The following is a 21,733-nucleotide window of genomic DNA, read 5'->3' on the forward strand; positions in this document are numbered from 1 at the left end:
TTTTAGTTGAAATTCATCTACTTAGTTGAAAACCCGTTTTTTAAAAGTTTAAATTAATTTTTTGAACTAAAAATAAATATTTTTAGTTAAAACATTACGATTGTAGTTGCATATTTCGCTCTTTGGATAGAAAATAAATTATAATGTTAGAAATTAATTTTTTTATTTGAAAATTCAGCTATTTCATTTTTGGTTGAAAATTTATCTTTTGACTTCTTCAAGGTAAGTGGGTAAAAACTCACGCATTCTGTTGAAAATTCATTTTTCTTGTTGAAAATATTAATTTTTTTAAACTGGAAATTCAAGTGTTCCATTTATTCCATTCTTGTTTGTTTGTCAATTGAACTATTTGTCGTTTAAAATTCGCCTTTTTTAAAAAAATGAATATTTTTTTATGTAAAATTACAAAACTTAAACAATTAATTTTTTTAAACAGTGTTTTAACCGTAATAAGATGCTAATTCTATTTTCGTAATTTTGGCCTCACAACTACGCAGCCATTCATACCGAGTATTCTTACAACAGAAATAGACCATAAAAGCAGGAAAATTTCCAAAATTGATTAGGTTCAACCAGATAGACGAACTATAGGCAAAGGTATATACAATTCTCACTTAATTCCAGAAGAATGCTTTCTAGGTTTTCCCCGCAAGTAAGTTTCAGTCATCAAAAAATAGGTGAACATAAAACTTTTTCCGGTGACATATTAAAATTATAAGTCATAATTTATGATTTATAGCATATAAATAGCTATGTAACGATATAATATTAAAAATGTTAATTTAAACAGTAAATAAGTAGTTTTCATTATAACTACTCACTAATAATCTTGAATCACTAGAATAATTATATAAGCACTTAATATTCGAGTGGTAAATAAATATGCAGTACATCATTTACATTTATGGTAACTCCTGTAATTGTAACTGCGGTGGTAACTCATTTAAAAAATTTTTTAACTTCAGCAATTACCGACGCGGAACGTCTGAAAAATGCCGAAAACTGCGAAGTAACTCCGAGGAGTTGACCCACAAACCAAGAGGGCGCTTTTAGCAGTCGAATTTTGACGTAGTCTCTTATTCCATTACATGAGCAATCTCCCAACTTATCTCTGATAATAACATGTCCTAACCTCCAAAATTGGGATTGAATTAGTAATAACCAAAGAGCACTTACCTCCTTAACATTTTCATCAGATGACATCGTAGCGATCAGGGGGAAAAACGGCGTTGGATTTAAGGGCAGGTGACACAGCCAAATACCTATATTACTGACCTCACTTTATATCTTAGAGTGCAATAAAGTACTTTTAGGTACTGCATTTTGGTAGGAACTTACTGAAAATTATTTCATCTTTTTTCTGAACCTCGATATTTTTTGAACGTTCGAATTTTTTTTATACATAAAATATCGGTCTCAAACTTATAAAAATGCAAGAGCCGAAGGAAAACTACGTTTAAGTACAAAGCTTAATAATAAAAGATGTAAAAAAAAATTTTTAACTATCGATTCCACCGGCATCAGCTGGTAACGTTGTTGAAATTTTTTTCAAGCTTTTATTATTAAGCTTTGTACTTAAACGTAGTTTTCTTTCGGCTCTTGCATTTTTCAAAGTTTAGGACCAATATTTTATGTATAAAAAAAGTTCGAACGTTCAAAAAACGTCGAGGTTCAGGAAAAGACGAAATAATTTTCAGTGAAGTTCCTACCAAAATGCAGTACCTAAACGTACTTTATTGCACTTTAATACATTTTATAAAGTTTCAGCTCGATATTTTATTTACAAAAAAAAGTTCTTAGATTCAAAAAAACATTCAGTGAACTAATAAAGTGAGTGCGGTAATATAGGTATTTAGCTGTGTCACATGCCCTTAATCCTTTTTTTTAACGAAAAGTTTTTTCTTACTCACTCAGTGAATCAATCAGTTTCGTTACAGTGTTCCTTTCTGTCCGTCTGTTGACCGTTGATCGTTTGTCTAGTACTCTAGTTCGTTCCACTTTTTGCTCTGTCTGGTGCACACAGTGATCCCAACTTTGGCATGTGACGTACTGCGCTTGCGCTAGGACGTTTAAGAGGAACACGACGCGACAACCCGCCATGGCAATAGTAAGTCGCACCGTGTTCCTCTGACACATAGTTAGCGCAAGCACAGTACCTCTACATGCCAAAGTTGTGATACTGGGTGCATATTTAAATTCCGCGAGTCTCGTTTGTTTCGCTAATTCGCGTTTGCATTGGCAAACCAACTGAAAGTAGCCGAACAATCTTCGCAGTATTCTCAGTTTTCTCGAACGCTCGATTGACGCCATAGCCCATAAACATAAAAATTAGGAACCGTGAGCATTATGGCCGAAAGAAACGAAAATAGTGATCCCCAAGAAATCAAAGAGTTTTCCCATGCCTCAGTTTTGCATATTGATAGTCAAGATACGGAGATTGTGTATGTTTCTGATATCGACGAAGTAGTTCCACGAGATGACAACGATTTTGATCGTAAAAAAATACAAATATTGGTTTGAAAACTATGATTTCACCTCGGATTTCAATTCTTGTAAATATTAATGTGCATGAAAAAAATGTAATTTAAATCAGTTTAAACGTAAACCGTATATTTTAATTCATTTCTCATAACCAAATATTTTGTATAAACACGTGTGTGTACAAAACATGACTTTGGAAAAAATAAAGTTTCTCACCAGAAATTATTCATATACGCAATTTTGTAACAAATATGTGATTTTATGTACCTTTTTTTGTATGCGTAATAACAAGCACCATATTTTCAATTTCACCTAATTGTTTTTCTGCGAATCTTTGTATACAAAAAATTGGTACGAAAAGTTTTAACTTCATTACAATCAATATTTCAATACAAAAGAAAACTTGTATTATGAAATCCTATAACATTTTTCTAAAATTATATACCATCATGTGTCGTTATTTTTGTGGAATTATAAATCACTGACATCATATATTATCATAGACAATTTTTCGTGGTTGGGTGAAAATGACTTGAACCCAAAAAAGTAAATACCGAGAATATTTTTTCTGAGTTTGTATCTGGGATGATCTATAACTGTTCTCCAAAAACAAAACAAAATTTTCACCTGGGCTGTATTTTTGAAAAAATCAATTTTTTAATTGAAAAGAATCTGAATTCTGTGTTTATATAGAAATACACGCCTAATGGGATTTTGAAAAAAAATTTAATATCTTAGATGGAGTTAGTTTTTCTTGCATAGTTTTGAATTTCACTAATCTTTTCGCTTTGAAAATTTATATGCTTTGTTAAAAATTCGACCTTTTTGGTTCAATTCAACGACTCTTAATTTTAAATATTTGTTGTTTGAAGTATCAACTATCACATTTTACGTTGTATGTTGAAGATGTATGTCGGTTCAAAATTAAACTAATTTTTTGAAAATTCGATTTTCTTTCCTCGAAAATTGATCTTTTAGTTGAAAAACCAAGTATATGTTTGAAAATTGATCTTTTTTTATAAAATCATTCTTTTTGCTTGCAAATTGATCTTTTTGGTAAACAATTCATTCCTCTATTGAAAAATTTTAATACTTTAAAAATTTTTTTTATTATGGTGGTAAAACTATTTTTTTTCGTTGAAAATTGGATTTTTTGGTAGAAAATTCAGTTTGTTGTTTGAACATTCGAGTATTTTGTTCAGGCCTTCTTTTTTTGGTTAAAATTTAATTTTAATTTTTTTAATTCATTTCATTCGATAACAAGTTGAACTATTTTATCGATTTTTTTTATAATTAATTTTTCAAAATAAAAATTAAGTATTTGATTTGAAATTCGCCTTTTTGTTGAAATTGAATTGTATTTTATTTGATATGAAAATCTTTTAAGGTAGGAATATAAACTATTCTATTTTACGTTAAAAATTCATCTTTTTTGTTAAAGATTCATAACTTTAGTTGAAAATTCATCATCATAGCTGAAAATTCAATTATTCTATTGAAAAATCCGTTTTTTGTTGTTGAAAATTCATTTTTTTAACAGAAAATTTAGCTATTCCATTTTTGCTTTAAAACGTTTGTCTTCTTTAATTAAAAATTCACTTGTTTTTTTTTGTTTTTTTTTTTAATTAAATAATTTTGTTGAAATTTTTTCTTTCTAGTAGAAACCTAATCTTCTTGTTTGAATACTCATATTTTTGTTTTAAAATTGAACTGTTTATTTTTCGGGTCAAAATTGATAATTATCAGTTGAAAATTCTACTATTTGATAGAAAAAAAAAACAAAGAATGTTCATATAAATGGCGCAAGAAAAAGTCTCTCGTAATTAAAATACAGTGAAACTCTGACACTGCCCAGTGGACACAAAATTTGGCGACGTATTTACATTGTTACAACTTTACGACGTCCTATGTCCATGTCTTTACAGTATCTTTACGATTTCGTAAAGACATCGTCAGGTCATACGAAATATTTACGATATCGTAAAGACGACTTAACGACATGGACATAGGATGTCGTGAAGATGTCGAAACGATGTCGTCAAACTTTATGCCCACTAAGTGGGCCGATTTTTGGGCTGGAGGATATGGGTATTTACCCCGATAGAGGGCCGTTTCGTAGAAAACGCATTTGTTTCTTCACGCCTGAGCGACCACCACTCACCCCGTGCAGCTCCTCTTACTCCTACTTACGGTGCGGCGTCAATTCTCGGAAGGACCTATATCACGGGGCCCTATCTCAGCGTTTCACTGTATTACATTGCTTTTTCTTTAAAATGAATGATTTATACGTTTAATTTTTTTCACAAATGAACTATAAACTATTATTAATAATGTGTATAAAGAAGCGATTTTTCAGAATCTATGATTGTCCAGAATGAAAAACCAAAAACAAGCACTTAGTTACCGTTCTGGGTCGGAACGGTTTCAATGCGGAAGGATCCGTTCCCGGAGTGAAACCGGAAATAGAACCAAAGCAAATCTGTCCCGGTTCCGAACCACGCTATGTAAATAAGTTGTACACTATAATATATACTCATGCAAGCAATGCAATGTTAAATGACTTTAGATTTTCTTTATGAACTATATAATTTATTGATTTCCAGAATATGATTATGGATTAAAAATTTAAAAATTCAAAAAGTTCACTCAAATTTTGGAAATTCTATTTAATTGGTAATTTTTCATGAAAGTCAGTAAAAGGTGGGGTTTTGGTTTTAAAAAAAACACAAATTCGGGTTTAAAATTTCAAAATATCTAAATTTGCTTTAAGTTTTGAAAATGTTATTAAATTTTTTAATTTAGAACACAGAATATGAATTTGGGGTCAAAGTTAAAAAAATCTCAAATTTGTATAAAATGTTGAAAATTTTAATAAATCACTAGATTCCAATGAAATTCATGACCAGCGGGGTTTTAGAGTCTTATTTATTTACTATTTATTCAATTAAATGTTTCAAATTGAAGTACAATTTTAGAATTTTTACATTTTGACCTCAAATTTCTATTTTTATAGACTAAAAACCCGGTTGTCACGCATTTCATGTAAATCTACCGATTTAATCGAATTTTGCAAATTTGAGTCATATGTACTCGACTTGACTTTCATATGGCACTACCCATTGAATAAAAAATTTTTAATTTGATTAAATTTCAGAATTTTTACCGGAAATTTGTATTCAAGACTCGACAAAAACCCTTTCATGGAAACATCAAAATATACCGATTTCATAAAATTTTCAGAATTTAAGACAAATTCGTTTTTATTTTTATTTTGACCCTAAATTCGTGCCATGGGACTTGAAAACCCTCTCGTTATTACTGTGAGAGAAATCTACAATTTTAATAATAGCTTCAACATTTTAATCAAAAGTCGGAATTTTGGTATTTTAACCTAAAAACCGTATTCTGATACTCGTAAAACCAATTTAATCAAATTTTATATAATTTAGACCTCTTTTTCAATTTTACAATTTCGAGCCCAAATTCGTATTCTTTAACCCAAAGAACTCCTTAGTACTGAGCTGCCCTAAAACCCACCCTAGCTTACCCTATCTCTAGTAGTCTAGTGAGAGGGTATGTCAGAGGGAGGGAATAACTTACGTACTCTCGTACAATGACATCGCTTGAACAGAACCTCACACTAGAAAAAAAAAAGATATTCGTTTATGAAGGAGATTCTGGCTCCAGTTTTGTTCCAGCTAGAAACGAACCCGGGACCGGAACGAAGTAGATCGACTTTTTGTCGATTCTTTTTTTGAAGTTCACCTTCAGTTCCCTTCCAAAATACAAAAATTTCTCTTACGAAGTCAGGGAGTGGCTAATATTTTTTTAATTTTCATCTCCCAGTTTTCTTCCGGTAAATATTTGGGCTTTTTCCTTGTTTAGAAAACAATATACTCTCTTTGCAAAACACATAGTTTTTTTCACATTGCGGAAGTCGATAAGCATGAAGAAACCTTTTTTCAAGAAATCTATTAAAAAATCGGGTGTTCACGCGTGGATTTTTATGTCCTAACTAGAAAGATATAAACAATTTAAAAATCCATTCATTACAGAAGTTTTAAATATTATGTTTCAAACATTTTTGACATAATAAATAATTGTTAATGGAGAAAGTCATTTAATTTCGCGATTCTTTAATTGAAAATAGCATTAATTATTATATAGCGCTTCGACTTAGAGATTATACAATTAAGTCCTTTTTCTAATTAAATTGTCCCAAATCGTTCGAAATATATTTTTTTAAATTTATGCTCCGCACAGTGTGAGGGAATGCAGTTTTTTCATTCAAGAATGCCTATATCCTTCAATTTTGGTCCGATTTTCATTTTTTTTCAAATTGAAGTTCATTAAATTCTGAGTAGCTTGATGCTCCGAACTTTTGGCTCTTCTTATTTTTTATTAATAATTTTTCTACTAAAAGTATGAAAAAACTCGTATTTTATACATAAACTTTATTTACGCTTTAATAACTGATCAGGAAAACTTTGTATTGTCTCAAATGAATCTTGAGGGACTTATGGAATACAAATGATTTGTTTATTATTCTATTTACTTGTTATAAACAAATCATGAAAAAAATGTTGTTGCTAAAATTGCTTCATATTAATGTAAGAATCACATTTAATTACAAAAATAATTTAAAAGTTTGTAATAACCATTGTTATAAACTATCCTTATGGCAAAATATTAAAATTTTAAATTATTTGAAATCACAATTTCCTTCAAGCGCGAGAACGACTTCAGGTATTCCTTAAAATAATAAATATAATAGCACGGAACATTCCAAAAACGTTCCTGGAACGTTATGTGGGAACCTTCGGAACGTTCCAGTGTGAACGTTCCAGGAACGTTCCCTGAGCGTATAAAATGTTCGCCACTTAGGGACGTTCCAGGAACATTCCACTGGAACGTCAAAATTAATGTCAGTTTATGATGTAGATACCATATTACAATGTAGTGTATACGGTAATCAAAACTCAATCATGACATCTATTTTTACCTATCTCTTACGGTTTACGAGATAATTGTTATTAAAAATAACAATAATGGAAGGTTTGTCACAGGTCCCAGTGGAACGTTTCCAAGCGGCGGACATTTTACACGCTCAGAGAACGTTCCGAATGTTCCCGCGGAACGTTTCAGACACGTTCCTGGAACTTTCCGTGCTACTAGGGACATGAATAAATGAGCGGATCATAGTAACTCAGCACCTTATCATTTTCCTCCCGCCATCATGCCACACCGCAGCCTTCGCCCTAACGACGAGAATAAGACGTGCGAATAAGAAAAATTTCACCATGTGCTTTAACTAATGGAGGTTACGAGTTTTATATATAGGAAAATTAGGTGAACAAATTCAAAATTTTGGACCTTTCGGATAGAAATATTTGTGCGCTGTAAATGTTTTAAGCTATTGCACGAATGACTGCTAGTCACAAAAATATAAGTAAAGTTAAAAATAACCACTGTTATTAACAATTCTTGTGACAAAATATTTAAACTTAAGGTTTTACCCAATTTAAATTTACTTTGACGGCCAGAATCGGTATAGATGTTCCTGAGTTCCTCAGATTTGTTTTTATAACTTTCAGTCATTTCAATATTCTCTTTCAGAAATATGCGCATTGGACTAAGAGATATTTCGTATCTGTTTATCTAGATTGTTTAAAAACATTTCAGTTGTTATATTTTACTAAATATTATCAAAGGTACGTTTTTTTTGGAATATCCGTAGCCATTCTTACAATTAAAGAAAATTAAAATTGGATAAAACCTTAAATTTGAATATTTTGTCATGAGAATTATTTATAACAATAGTTATTGTTAAACTCTCAAATATTTTTGTGACTAGCAGTCATTCGTCTCACAGCTTGAAACATTTACAGTACAAAAAAAAGGTTTTCTATGCAAAAGGGCCAAAATGTTGAATTTGTTTATATAATTTGGTTATAACAATTTTAATTGTTATATTTGATCAAATATTAATAAGTATTAATTATTTTAAGGAATACCTGAAGTCGTTCTGGCGACTGAAGAAAATTATAATTTGAAAATATTCGCAATTTTAATATTTTGCACAAGAATTGTCTATAACGATGGTTATTATAAACTTTAAATTAGTTTTGTAATTAAATGTAATTCCTACATTAATATGAAGCACTTTTAGCAAAAAGAAATGTTTTTACCGATAATAAGACTATATGCTAATTTGTTCATAAAATTTGTTTATAACAAATAAATGAAATAATGAACAAATTATCTGTATTCTATTAGTCCCTAAACATTAATTTAAGACAATATAAAGTTTACCTAATCAATTATTAAAGCGTAAAAAATGTTATGTATAAAATTTCAGTTTTTCAATACGTTGAGTTAAACAAATATTAATAAACAAGTGCAGGAGTCAAAAATTCGGAACGTCAAGCTCTTCAGAATTTAATGAACTTCAATTTGAAAAAAAAAATGAAAATTGGACCAAAATCGACTGCTCTGAACATTCTTGAACGAAAAGAGTGCATTCCTTCACACTGTGTAGCATCTAAAATTAAACAATATATACCATATATCGAACGATTTTGGACAACTTAATTAGAAAAAGGACTTGAATTTTATCATTTCGAAGTCGAAGCACTATATCCCGTGCAGAAATCTTGGTGTGGCGCCGGTCGGGGCCCGATCGGGAAAAATGTAGGTCCGATAGGGTAATCTACCTAGCTCCAGATCGTAAATGAAACGCCCTACCCGACCGGGCCCAGATCTGGGCATCCAAAATGGGGACCCGGTCTGGCCCAGACATGGCCCCTTTAATTTCTTATTTCTATAATTAGTAAAATTTAAAAAGTTTTTATATTAATATTTTTTCAACTTTGTATTTAACAAAACTTCAATATTCTACATTACATTATCTGTTTGCAATCTTTGAATTTATCGATAAGAGTTTTCATTTTGAAGAAAACTATTATGCTTGGACAAACAATGTTCAAATTTAGAGCAATTACACACACACACACACACACACGCGCGCGCACAATTTAATTTTAGCTATAAATATTTTTGAATCTTCGTAATATTCTTTTGGAATGATTTTTGTTCGACTAATGCACATGGGGCACGTGGAGTGAAATTTAAAAAGTGAGGTTATTTTCGAGAAAATATAAAAAGCATTTAATCTATAATGTTACTGATCCGGAAACGTATGCATTTGATAGAAGGTAATCTCTATTTTCACAATATCAGCAACAAAATATAAAGTCCAAAAAGCTGTAAAACCTTTTTTTATTCACATAAATAGTAAATGCGCTCAAAATAACGACGCTTTCTCGAATACATTGCTGGAAATCTTCATAAGATAAAAATGAATTGTGATGTTGATTCTAGAGAATTAAAGCTTACCTTTGCCTTCATTGTGGTTATAAGAAATCTCACCAGCAATTCTGTGATTCCGAACTCGCAATCTATTGGCTCTTGACATTTTAAGTTCTATAAAAGAAAAACAATATCACCACGATAACAGAAAACTTGACATAATCTTGTCTAACCTAACCCAACCCGACGTGGTTTTGATGCAAGCCACATCATCTGGCCCCTTGGGGCCACATATAGAAAATCCGATCGGGCCCAGATCGGAACTCAGGAATAAGTTGAGCAATTTCTGCACGGGACAGTAAAGAATTTTATTTTGAATTGAAGAATCGCGAAGTTAAATGACAATATGAAAACGTTAAAAGTTGAACATTTTAAGAATGAGATTTTGGAAATTGAACCATTTAAGATTCTAACGAATTGAAATTGTATTATTTATCAAATAAATCGTTCGCTATGGAATAATTGAAAATGGAAAAATTATGAATTTGAACATTAAGATCATTAGCTAAATTTGTGTTTAATCAAAAAATGGATTGATTTATAAAAAAGAAACGTATAAAATCATAGAAATTTTAAATAGGCAACATAAGAAATGAGAAAATTGTACTCCCGAACGTCGAAAAAAAACGAATGCGAATTTCATTTAAATATGAATAAATGTATTCACCAAAAATTGTTACATTAAATCTATTTTATACTAAATCCGTTTAAAAATTCAATTGGACATATACATACATGACTTTACAAAAGGTCTTCTTTATTTATAACTGTAAGCATTCAATTAAGTAATCGTGAATTTATAAATAATTTCTTTTTTTTCCAGTTGAACAATATCAATTGGGAGGAAATCAATCTTCCGAATCGGATAAAACCGTTTTACTAAGTCAGGACGATGAGATCAGAAAAGTCCGTCATTTCACTTTGCCAAAAGAAAGTATCACACCACCAGACATCGCTCTGCCGCCAAAAAGTTGGTTTCTCGGGTGAAATACTTCTCGGGTGAAAGACTTGGAGAAAGTTTCACCAATAATGACTACGATCCCACGGAAAGAAGATGTAGCAAAACGGAATCAGTCACCAGCACTAAAAAGCCCCCCCAAGAGGAACTCCGCAAACGCCACTACTACCAATTCCACCAGAAAACATTCAGTCATTCTTAGGAGAAGCTCAGTCGCCACCACAAAAAAATTCACCAAATAGGTCGAAGTCACTACTAAGAAAAAAAAACTCGGCAGCCATCACAACAAAATCTGCCAAATAGGTCGAATCATTTACTTATAGTAATGGAACAAACTCCAACACAAAAAAAATACCACGGCAAAGAGAAGAACAAATAAGTAATACACCGCCAAGAAGAGTAAACAGGGATGTTCACCAGAGGCATGTAGAAGCTCGTGGAATGCAAACTCCAATTGAACAACTTGAACCTCAATCGCGTTATGTCGCTCAGGATGACAAAGTAAGATTTGTATTCCTTTTCTACTTGTATTTTTAAAAACAATTTGTAAATCCAAGATATTGACTTTCATTTAATGTGATTGATAAGTTCTGCCACTGAAATTTTAAATACCAAATTTAATATCTAATAGCTGGCATACAGAGTTTTCTTTTTCAATTAAAAGTTTTAAAATATTTTACTTGGATAATTTATCAATGCTAGGCCATTAAATTATAAATATCCAATTCTAAAATTGCATCGCCTTCAGGAAGTCACAAATTGTGCTCAGAAGGGCTAGCCATGGATTAATTCTAATAAAAAATTTGGTACATATTTAGTTTCTCGTTTTTACATCTCATCCAAAAAACATTTTTTTATGTTTCAATGCTATTTTTTTACGAATTAAACCAAAAACAGAAGTATATATAAATTATTCATAACGAATTTATTTATTTTGACATTTTCTTCAGAGAAGGTATTAGATTTGTGTCCTAAACTAAAGTTCGAGTTCGTTAGTCTGCCATTTTGGATAAAAATTCAAGAAGATAGCGCACTTTGAATATTTTTGATACAACTTTTTTTCAAAATTCAAAAATTCTCTGTACGGATACTTATATCATTGAAATATATGAACAATTTATTCTAATGACTTTTTCCACAAAACCAAAAATGAACAGAGTTATAGCATTTACAAAATTTAAAAAAACATGAAAATGAGAATTTTAAGCCAAATAACGCAAGATATAAAAAAAAGTCAAGAGAAGAAATATGTTTATTTTTTAATTCGCTACATGATTATCTTAACAACTTGTCGAGTTTTCTTGAAAAATCGAAAATTCTAATTTTGACGGCATAAAAAATAATGGATATTCCAAAAATTACATTTTTTCATTAAAAAATTCCATAGTATTTTAAAGATTGTTAAATACATAAATGTGTTTAAATATATATATATATTTTTTCGAACCTAAAGGACTCTTGTTGTAACTGTACTCTCCGCTATATAGACTTTGAGAGACTTTTTTAGTGAATTTTTAGGAGATAAAGCAATAGGGCACCAGAACTGCGATGTAGAACACGATATGCTAGAAAATTAAGTTTACAAAGTCTGGATCCCTGAGGATAAGGATATAATTTAGAAGTTAAAAACGGTAAGGCTGTTGTGTAGGCCGTATGTCTAACGTTTAAATCATAAAAATAACATTGGAAATTAGCAAATTCAGTTGATGAAAAAACGACGGAATTTTGAATAAAATGTTTAATAACAAAATATGTTTAAAGAATATGCATTTGTCAACGAAAGAATGAAACTATGTGTTTTTTAATACCAATGCATGTTCTGAATTATAAGAATATACATTTATGGAAATAATATAAAATTTCATGGACAAACTCGAGTGCGAAGAACGAGATATGTGATGAGAATGTGCTCAGTAAAGCCGAAGGAGATTTAACAAAAGAGAAATCAAAATCACCAAATTACTGTGTTTGATGCTTTAACTTTTAGTTTTAAAAAGTCTGTGCACTTGCGAGCGAAGCGAGCCGCGTCCGATTAGAATTTTTAGAATGATGAGAATTTCTGGTTTGTTCCCTGGTTATTTTGAGCTAAGAAAATAATCATAGAATGCATTTGGGAGGAAAATGTATTTTTTTTCGTTTTGACGATAAAAAATCTAATTTTTATCGAGAACGACGCAAGCTATAAATAGTAGTTTGCGATAGGAAATTTTCCCCCATTGCTACAATCTATAAAATTTTGCCCTTGCCAGATATTCATCGACTATAAAAAATTGACGCTTTTTTACTAAAATGAATACGAAAATAAGAATTTTCGTTTTTCCTACCACTAATACTTGTTTTTTTTTATATGAGAAACAAATTAAGGCAGACTGGAAAAAAATTCTTTAAATTGATAAAAGCCATGATTCTTTAGTGCCACCGTTTATTTTAACGAAATCCAAAAATTTGTTTAAAAATATTTGTCTTTAATTCAGTAGTTATGTTAATAACATGGTTCATAAGAGCCCTAAGGCTCCTGAACTTCAAAGCAGAACAAAATTGGTTTCGGTCTGCAAAATTGAAGAAAAATGAATTTTTTTAAATTGATATGCGTGCAAAAGGAGCTAATACGTTCAATTTGTTTTTCATATTTACTTCTGAGATGTATTGTGGGTACTCCAGACAGATAAGAAATCATTTTACTGTTCTGGTCAATTTGGGAGAAACGCAAAGTTTTTAAAGAATGCTGTATAATTTAAATTTCATTGTAATGAAGGCTTGGAATTTATGATAATAAAAATCATTTCAGCACAGACAGAACTTTCAAGTGATTTCTTGTTTATGTAAACTAACCAAAAGACATCTGACAATGAAATACGAAACGACATTTTAACTTATAAGACGCTTTTGGACCTGATATCAATACTTAAAATATGTTCCTTTAATTGAAGAGAAAAAAATAATTTTATTCCAATATAAAGCTCAGAAACCTGAAGAATTCATACAAATTGTTTTTCAAATTACACAGCCCGACATGAAAATTGTATAATAGATGAGACTAGCCATTTCCGGTCAATTTGAGTTCGCTGGATCCAAATCCGGGCTGAGAAATAATCTATAACATCAGGATGGTTAAATATTCTAAACAAAAGCTGCAAAAAACGTAATTTTGATCTATATTTGAGGTTATGTACCGTCGCGCCTTCTTTTTTTCTCGAAAAACTGTACATAGCATTTTAAAGTATAACTCTTTCTCTTTCAAATGCCGTTGACTTTGCTAAAATACCTTTTTCCTTTGCCATGATATTCTATTTTGAAAATGTCATATATGAAAAATTTTACAGGGCCGGTAGTACACAGGTGTATATGTGCTATAGTTCTGACTACTATTCTTGTGTATTTTTTCGAGCTAAAACCTACATGGCCAAGCTCACAAGTCAGAAACCCCAAGTCAACAAACTCAAAACCCACAAACCCACAAACTCAAAACCCATAAGCCCCAAAATCACAAACCTGAAACCCACAAACGCCAAACCCACAACCCCCAAATTATAGCATATACACCTGTGTATTTCCGGGCCTATACAATTCGTAATATTTGAAATTTTCAAAATAGAATATCCTAGCGAAAAAAAAATATTTTAGCAAACTCAAAGGCATTTGAAAGGGAAAGAGCAATACTTTAAAATGTTATGTACAATTTTTTAGAAAAAGGGCGGAGCAACAGTACATAACCTCAAAAATATGCCAAAATCACGTCTTTTGCGAATAGAAAGGAAGTTGTAGGCGAGTCGGAAGGGAATTGGAGGCGAGCCGAAGACGAGCCGTAAATGACACGAATATGAGCCGTTGGGAAATACTGTAAACTTCATAAGAGGTGCAACTGTCTACTTTCAGCACCTGGTGCACATGGTACTTTTTGTAACAAAAAAAGGAAATTTTCGATTTAAGAAAGAATAAAAACAAATTTTTCGGAAATGTGTGTTGTAACAGCATCGACTATTCTATTGTAATAGAATCGGCTATTCTCCCCACTTCTTCGTCTAGGCATGGGCCTTAGCATGACAAAGGTTTTTTAACGCATCCCTTCTGTAGGGAGTCAGTCTGCTTCCTACCTCTTAGCAGTAAAGAAATTAAATAGAGAAGTCCTGTCTCACAGTTCAGGCACTTATACAAAGAAAAGGTCTATTATTTCTCCAGACCATTACAAAATTGGCGATCCTGCCAGGATCCCGTTTACGATATCCTGGGGAAGATGTATCTACGGAAAACCCCCAGTAATTTCAAACAACGAGGATCTTCGACTCGAACCAGGACTCTACGGATTCTGTTCGCAGCCCAGGCAACGACCACCAGAAGCCGAGACTCCCAAGGCATCTACGGAACCTTGGTAAAAGATCTGACGATCTTCCCATCCCAGAGAGAGCCCGCTGAGCCAAGCGATATGCCTCTGAAAGAAGCGCATCATCGAGCCACGCCCGATTCAGCCGCATAGCAGCAGGACGTCTACGGCCGTCGAAGTACAATTGTTATCTACCTGGCTGACACGGAACGAGACGAAAGCCGAAAAAAGTAAGCATTATTTCAGTTTCAAGATAGTTACGAATCTTGTTCAGATATTTCCTTAGTAGATAAGTCCTTTTCGCTTGCGTCGAACGGTGATTTAATTGCATCGGCGTTTTCGATAAGACTAAGTGAGGAAATATTTCGGTGAATAGGCTGGCGTCAGTAGGTACGACGTCGGTGCTCCACGTCCTCTATCTCCTCTAATAAACCGACGATTTACTCTGAATTAAGCTTGAGGCATTGTTGTAGCACGATCCCGCAAGTGAAGGGTTTAAAAATATCAAATATTGTAAAATTAATAACGCGATTCGCGACACTCACACCCGACACTCGTAAATAGGACAAACTGGCGTTCCACGCCTATAGGGAAAATCTTAGCACACAATACCACACACAAACAGACACTTCTTCGGATTCTGATAGCAGTTCACGCGGATTAGACAATCCGTTTAGAACCGCAATCACCATGTCATCAGAAGATTTAAGGGATGGTTTGACCAGTGAAACTGCGGATCCACTATTGCTGATCCTAAGAAAATTAAAATTAATCGAGGATGTGCAACGCACCATGAGAGCCGACATGAGGATTTTGAACAAGGGAAATTTAAAAAGGGCCAACGAGATAAAGGATCTCGCTAGGATCAGCAATGCCCTTCTAACAGAGGACGAGTCCATTCGAGAACGTAAATCTTCGAACGAGGAAGTAACACCTGGACCATCTAAAAGAACCATTCAGCCTGCTCCCCTAGTCCCGAATTCCTTAGAAAATGGTATGTGCCAGCAAACGCCACTCGCACATAACAATACACCGAGAAGCGAGCCGAACAGCAGTGTAACGTCAATGCATGCAACAGGAACCTTTGGACCCGGTGATCAACCACCGCATTCCTTAACAGCCGATGCGAGACGGTTGTCTGTATCCCCACACGACAATAGACAGAGTTGTAACGCAGCAGCGAGGCAACCGACGACTTTGAGCCAGTCGACTACTTCCTTGCACGATGCCACACAGAGGCGCAACACAGATGGAAGGCAACCCTCAAATTCCTTCACTCACACAAGTGCGTGCCATGTGACAATGCTCGCTCATGTCTCAACACAGAAGGGCAACATATTAGCGAAACAACGAACAGCGATAGAGGACTTTGAAACTCTCTCTCAGGCAAAAGATATTATCCGCACCGTAGAAGTCCTTAATGGTCACGACGAAGTTGGTGTGCACGACTTCGTTAATACGGTTAAGCGTGCGAAGCACAGATGCTCCCAACCAAATCTATTACTAGATTACATCATAACCGAAAAAATGATTGGGAATGCTAAAAGAGCAATTAGGAATTGTTATATAAACAGTTATGATGATCTATACAGTGCCCTTAGGATGAATTTAGCAACTATAGCTACTCTGGAAACTTGTAGAAGCAGATTAGAAGTTATACGGCAAAATCATGATACTGTACAAAATTATAATCAAAGATTTAGAAGTGCCTATAACGAGTTAATTTATATAATTCAGTCCGAATACTCGTCCGGAATAGAGCGCAAATTAGCCCTTCAAATGGAGGAAAAATCAGCTACTAAAAGATACGCGATGAACCTCCGAGAAGACGTTAGTAATCAAGTGCGACCTTTAAAGCCAAGATGTTTGAAGGAAGCTCTGCAGGAGGCACTTGAAGCAGAAGTGTGGTGTAGAGAAAGCCTCCGTACAAAAGTTTTGTATGCGCCTCGACCGCCACAATCCCACAACAACAGACTGCCGATGAGAAGCACGGGATCACCCACAGCATGAAACCAGCAGCCACAAATGCGGAACCATCCCTCCGACGTCCCTAACCATGGATTGCCCTTACAGCAGAGGATTCAAATGACCTGTAACTATTGTAAGAAAACAGGTCACTTTGAGAGACAATGCTCAATCAAACTTATGCAACAGGGTTTTCACAACGGAACGAACCAGAAAAGACCACCGGGAGTAAAGAATATTCTGGATATGTAGGATTCAAAAAACCCGCTAGAATGTTACGGAGTAACAGAGGAAGAGCAAAACCAGCTCGACAACTACGAGGAATCTGCAGAGTTTCAGCAATTACCGGACGATTACAGTCCATACATAATAGACACTCAGACGGAACTTCCTACAGATTGCTAGTAGATTCCGGAGACGCGATAAATCTAATAAAGAAATCGGAAGTACCAGCAGAAAGGACACCATTTGATATGAAAAAACGGCCTGCCTTTTTTTAACGCGTTTGATAAATACCATTTGACTAAGAACTTCCTTTACGTAGACAATAAAAAGTTACCCCTTTATGAGGACGGAACATTTTTATCTGGCAATACAGCACAAATAACCCGGATAAAAGTAATTGACAAAGATCAAGACATTTACATAGAAAATGACAAATTAATCCCTGACGGTGTTTACAAAATAGAAAATGAAGAGTTAGTTGTACCCCTGTACAATTATGATAAAGACCCGTTGATAATACCACAAAAAATCGAGTACGAAGCAATAGAGCAAATTAAAGAAACAAATAGAATGAGTGCTACTTTAGTGGAAAAAACCAGGTAAACTGGATTCAAGATTTATTAAGCAAGACTAGATTGAAGCACGTAGAAAAAGCGGAGGCTCCTAAATTATGGAAAATAATAGCGGGTTACAGTGATATTTACAACCTTGAAGGAGACCCGTTTCCATGCACTGATCTAGTGGAACATGAAATCGTTTTAAAAACAGGAAAAATAGTAAATTTAAAATCCTACCGTCCTCCTGAATGCCATAAAGAGGAAATAAAAACTCAAATGCATGAATTGAAGGAAAAAGGTGTCATAAGAGATTCAAAATCACCCTTCAATTCACCGATTTGGGTTGTCCCAAAAAAGGAAGACGCGTCTGGTAGGAAGAAATGGCGAATAGTAATCGATTTTCGGAAGGTGAATAAAGACACAGAACAAGATGCTTATCCACTACCCATCATTGAAGACATTTTGGATCAATTAGGGAATGCAAAATTCTTTTCAGCCTTTGACCTCAGCTCTGGGTTTCACCAAATTCCAATGAGTGAGACCTCAAAAAAGTATACGGCTTTTTCAACACCAGAAGGACATTTTGAATTTAATAGAATGCCCTTTGGACTCAAAAATGCTCCCGCTACTTTCCAAAGGATGATGGACAATGCCTTAAGAGGATTGGTAGGAAAAAAATGTTTTGTTTACCTCGACGACATTGACGTATCGGCTCAACTTTAAAAGAACACAACGAGAACCTAGTAAGCCTATTTGACAGACTGAGAGAAACGGGATTAAATCTTCAGCCTGACAAGTGCGAGTATTTACGTCCGGAACTCGAATATTTAGGACACTTGTTAACTGAGGACTGTGTAAAACCTAACCCCGCAAAAATACAAGCAGTACGGGATTTTAAACCACCACAGAATGTAACCCAAGTTCAGAGCTTTTTGGGTCTCGCAGGGTATTATAGAAAATTTATAAAAAATTTCTCTCAAATTTGTAAGCCTCTTACAAATCTAACACAGAAGGAGACACCTTTTGACTGGTCAACAAATTGTCAAGAGTCTTTTGAACAAATAAAAGAACTATTATGCTCAGCACCGGTTTTAAGATTTCCAAACTACAAGGAGAAATTCACTTTAACGACAGACGCATCTAATCACGGATTAGGTGCAGTATTATCCCAAAACGGTCACCCCTGTTGTTACATATCAAGGACGGTAAACAAAGCCGAGATGATTAAAATACAACAGAGAAGGAACTTTTAGCAATAGTTTGGGCATGCAAAAGGTTAAGACAGTATCTTCTTGGAAGAAAGTTCACAATTCAAACGGACCATCAGGCATTAATATGGCTACACAACGTGAAAGATCTCTCTTCAAGATTGTTAAGATGGAGATTACGTTTGGAGGAATATAGTTACACTGTCGAACACGTAAAAGGAAAGGAAATTAAAGCCACAGATTGCCTTTCTAGACTATTTTCAATTTAACAAGAAGAAGATTCTCTACAAAATACACCAGAAGAAGTTGAGCTGGACGTGGAAGGAGGGGATGAATTAATAGGAGAAGAAACAGCGAGCAAGTCCAGAGAGGAAAATGTTTTACCACAACCGTCAACAAGTTCTTACCGCCGTCGCATGGATGCAGATCTACTCATCTCGGATGACGAAGAGTTAACGGATGGAAGAGATAATTTACACAAAGAATATAAAAAATGGATTACTAATAGAACACCCAGTAGAGAACATGTAAAACCTAACGCAGGTGGAAAGCTCTGGAGAACCATATCCAAGGAACGGAAAGGAAGTCAAGCAACATCTCTATAAGTTACCTCAATTTAATGAGACCGAGTGGCTGAAAGTATTAGATAAGATAAATATAGATGGCATGGCCTGCAAGCTATCTATTTCACAATACCACTTTATAGACGCACGGATCAATTACTGCTCAACACTTTGGGTAAAACAAGACTGTCGAACGAGCCAGAACCCTTGGAGAATGGAAAAATATGGAACAGGAAATTATTCATTTCATTAAACGATGTCCAGTATGTCAATTACAAAAGACAGTAAGAATTAAAAGACAGTGTGAAGCAATCATCCCAGACACGCCTGTCAACCCTAACGACAAAATAGCCATGGATATCTTCGGTCCATTGCCTTTGACACTATTAGGGCATGAATACATCCACAGCATACAAGATATGCTCACAAAATTCTTGATCTTAATACCTCTGAAGAACACGGAATCGGAAAGTATTATAGAAGGGTTATTTGATTATTACATATACGTATTCGGCGCACCTAAGAATATCCTAACAGACCAAGGACAAAATTGCATATCCGAACTAGTACAGAACTTTGAAAACCTGTTTAGAATTAAACATATAAAAACTACAGTTTATCACACACAAAGCAATGGAGCCCTTGAGAGAGCCCACTCGACGATTAAGAATTTATTAAAAACAAACATCTAGGACCATAACACAGAATGGGATCAAAACCTGATAATAATTTGCATGGCATACAACACTATGAAGCATGACGGTACAGGATACTCATCCTTTCAACTGACCTTTGGAAGAGAGGCCAATTTGCCCTCAATGCTAAGCACAACACCTAATGTCAAGTATGAAGAACTATTTGACCTATGGAAGCGTAGACATGAACACTACCTCAAGAAGGCTAAGGAGAAAATAGAAACACAAAAGCTCAAGTACAAAAAACTGCAAGACTCGAGAATTGCCATACCGCAGGGAATCTATGAACCTGGAGATCTTGTCAAACTTATTAACAACCATCAAGATAACAAACTCTCTCCTTCATGGAAAGGACCAGCAGTAATTGTAGAGAAACAAGAAAATAACAACTACACTGTACTTTTTAACGACAAACGAACTAAGATACACGCCAATCAACTTATCCCTTATTATCAATAATTTTCCAGATGAATTTGGTACTGCTCATCTTGTTACTACTGAGTGTAGTCGAAGCGGAAATCAGTACAAGTAACCTGGACGGAGTAACTATCTATTCAGAAGAGCTGGGACAAGCTAATCTATATCACGAAACTTGGAACCTCAGCCTTGGAGTAAGTACGGATAATATAGAAGAACGATTCGTCTCATTGCGAAAAATTTATGCGATTGCGTCGAACCTCCTCTGCAATGTATGCCCTGAAGAATTTGAGCTCAAAGTCATCAATTCACGTATAGAACGTTTAGAGAATCAGAAAAATCTGCTAGATCAGCTATTAGGTAGAACCCGTGTTAAGAGAGGACTTTTCAATTTTGCAGGAGACATTTCGAAAACACTGTTTGGAACTCTCAGTTCACAGGATATGACCTACATTAATGAAGAACTTGATGAATTGTTTAACAATAATAAAATATTATCACAAAGCATATCCAATCAAACCAGAATCATTAAAGTCTTATTAAACTCAGCATTTAATGATTTTAAGACTCTCGAATTGCATAGCCAGGACACAATTAATCGCATAAACCAGCTGGCAAACGGAACAAACCGAAACACTCAAAGTATCGCGACTTCAAATGAAATGACGGTCTGCATGATGATAGTCGATGAGTTGAGTGAAGATATTAACTTATTAATAGACGCAATAAATGACGGGAAAAGTGGAATAATTCACCCTTAACATCTAACACCAGGAATCCTGATAAGCGAAATGAAAGAGTTCGAAGATAAATTCAACACTAAATACACCATCCCTTTGAAGAAATCTAATTTCCAACATATTATCGGCATCCCAACGATTAACGTGGCTATTTCAAAGAATAGATTTGTCTACTCCATTCATATTCCTATCCCAGAAACAGAGACTTACGAAATTAAACATTTAATACCTATTC

The 21,733-nt window shown here is 33.9% G+C and overlaps 1 protein-coding gene across 1 annotated transcript in view; it reads left to right on the forward strand.

The window, feature by feature from the left end:
• Positions 1–21,733, forward strand: part of LOC117175590 — a 222,672-nt gene that overhangs the window by 143,732 nt on the left and 57,207 nt on the right. The window contains exon 4 of the mRNA XM_033365298.1: positions 10,673–11,308. Coding sequence (XP_033221189.1) covers positions 10,673–10,836 — 164 coding nt within the window. The 3' untranslated portion in view covers positions 10,837–11,308. The remainder of the gene's footprint in view (positions 1–10,672; positions 11,309–21,733) is intronic.

Source organism: Belonocnema kinseyi, chromosome 6 (genome assembly GCF_010883055.1).
Source record: "Belonocnema kinseyi isolate 2016_QV_RU_SX_M_011 chromosome 6, B_treatae_v1, whole genome shotgun sequence".
Taxonomy (NCBI): Eukaryota; Metazoa; Arthropoda; class Insecta; order Hymenoptera; family Cynipidae; genus Belonocnema; species Belonocnema kinseyi.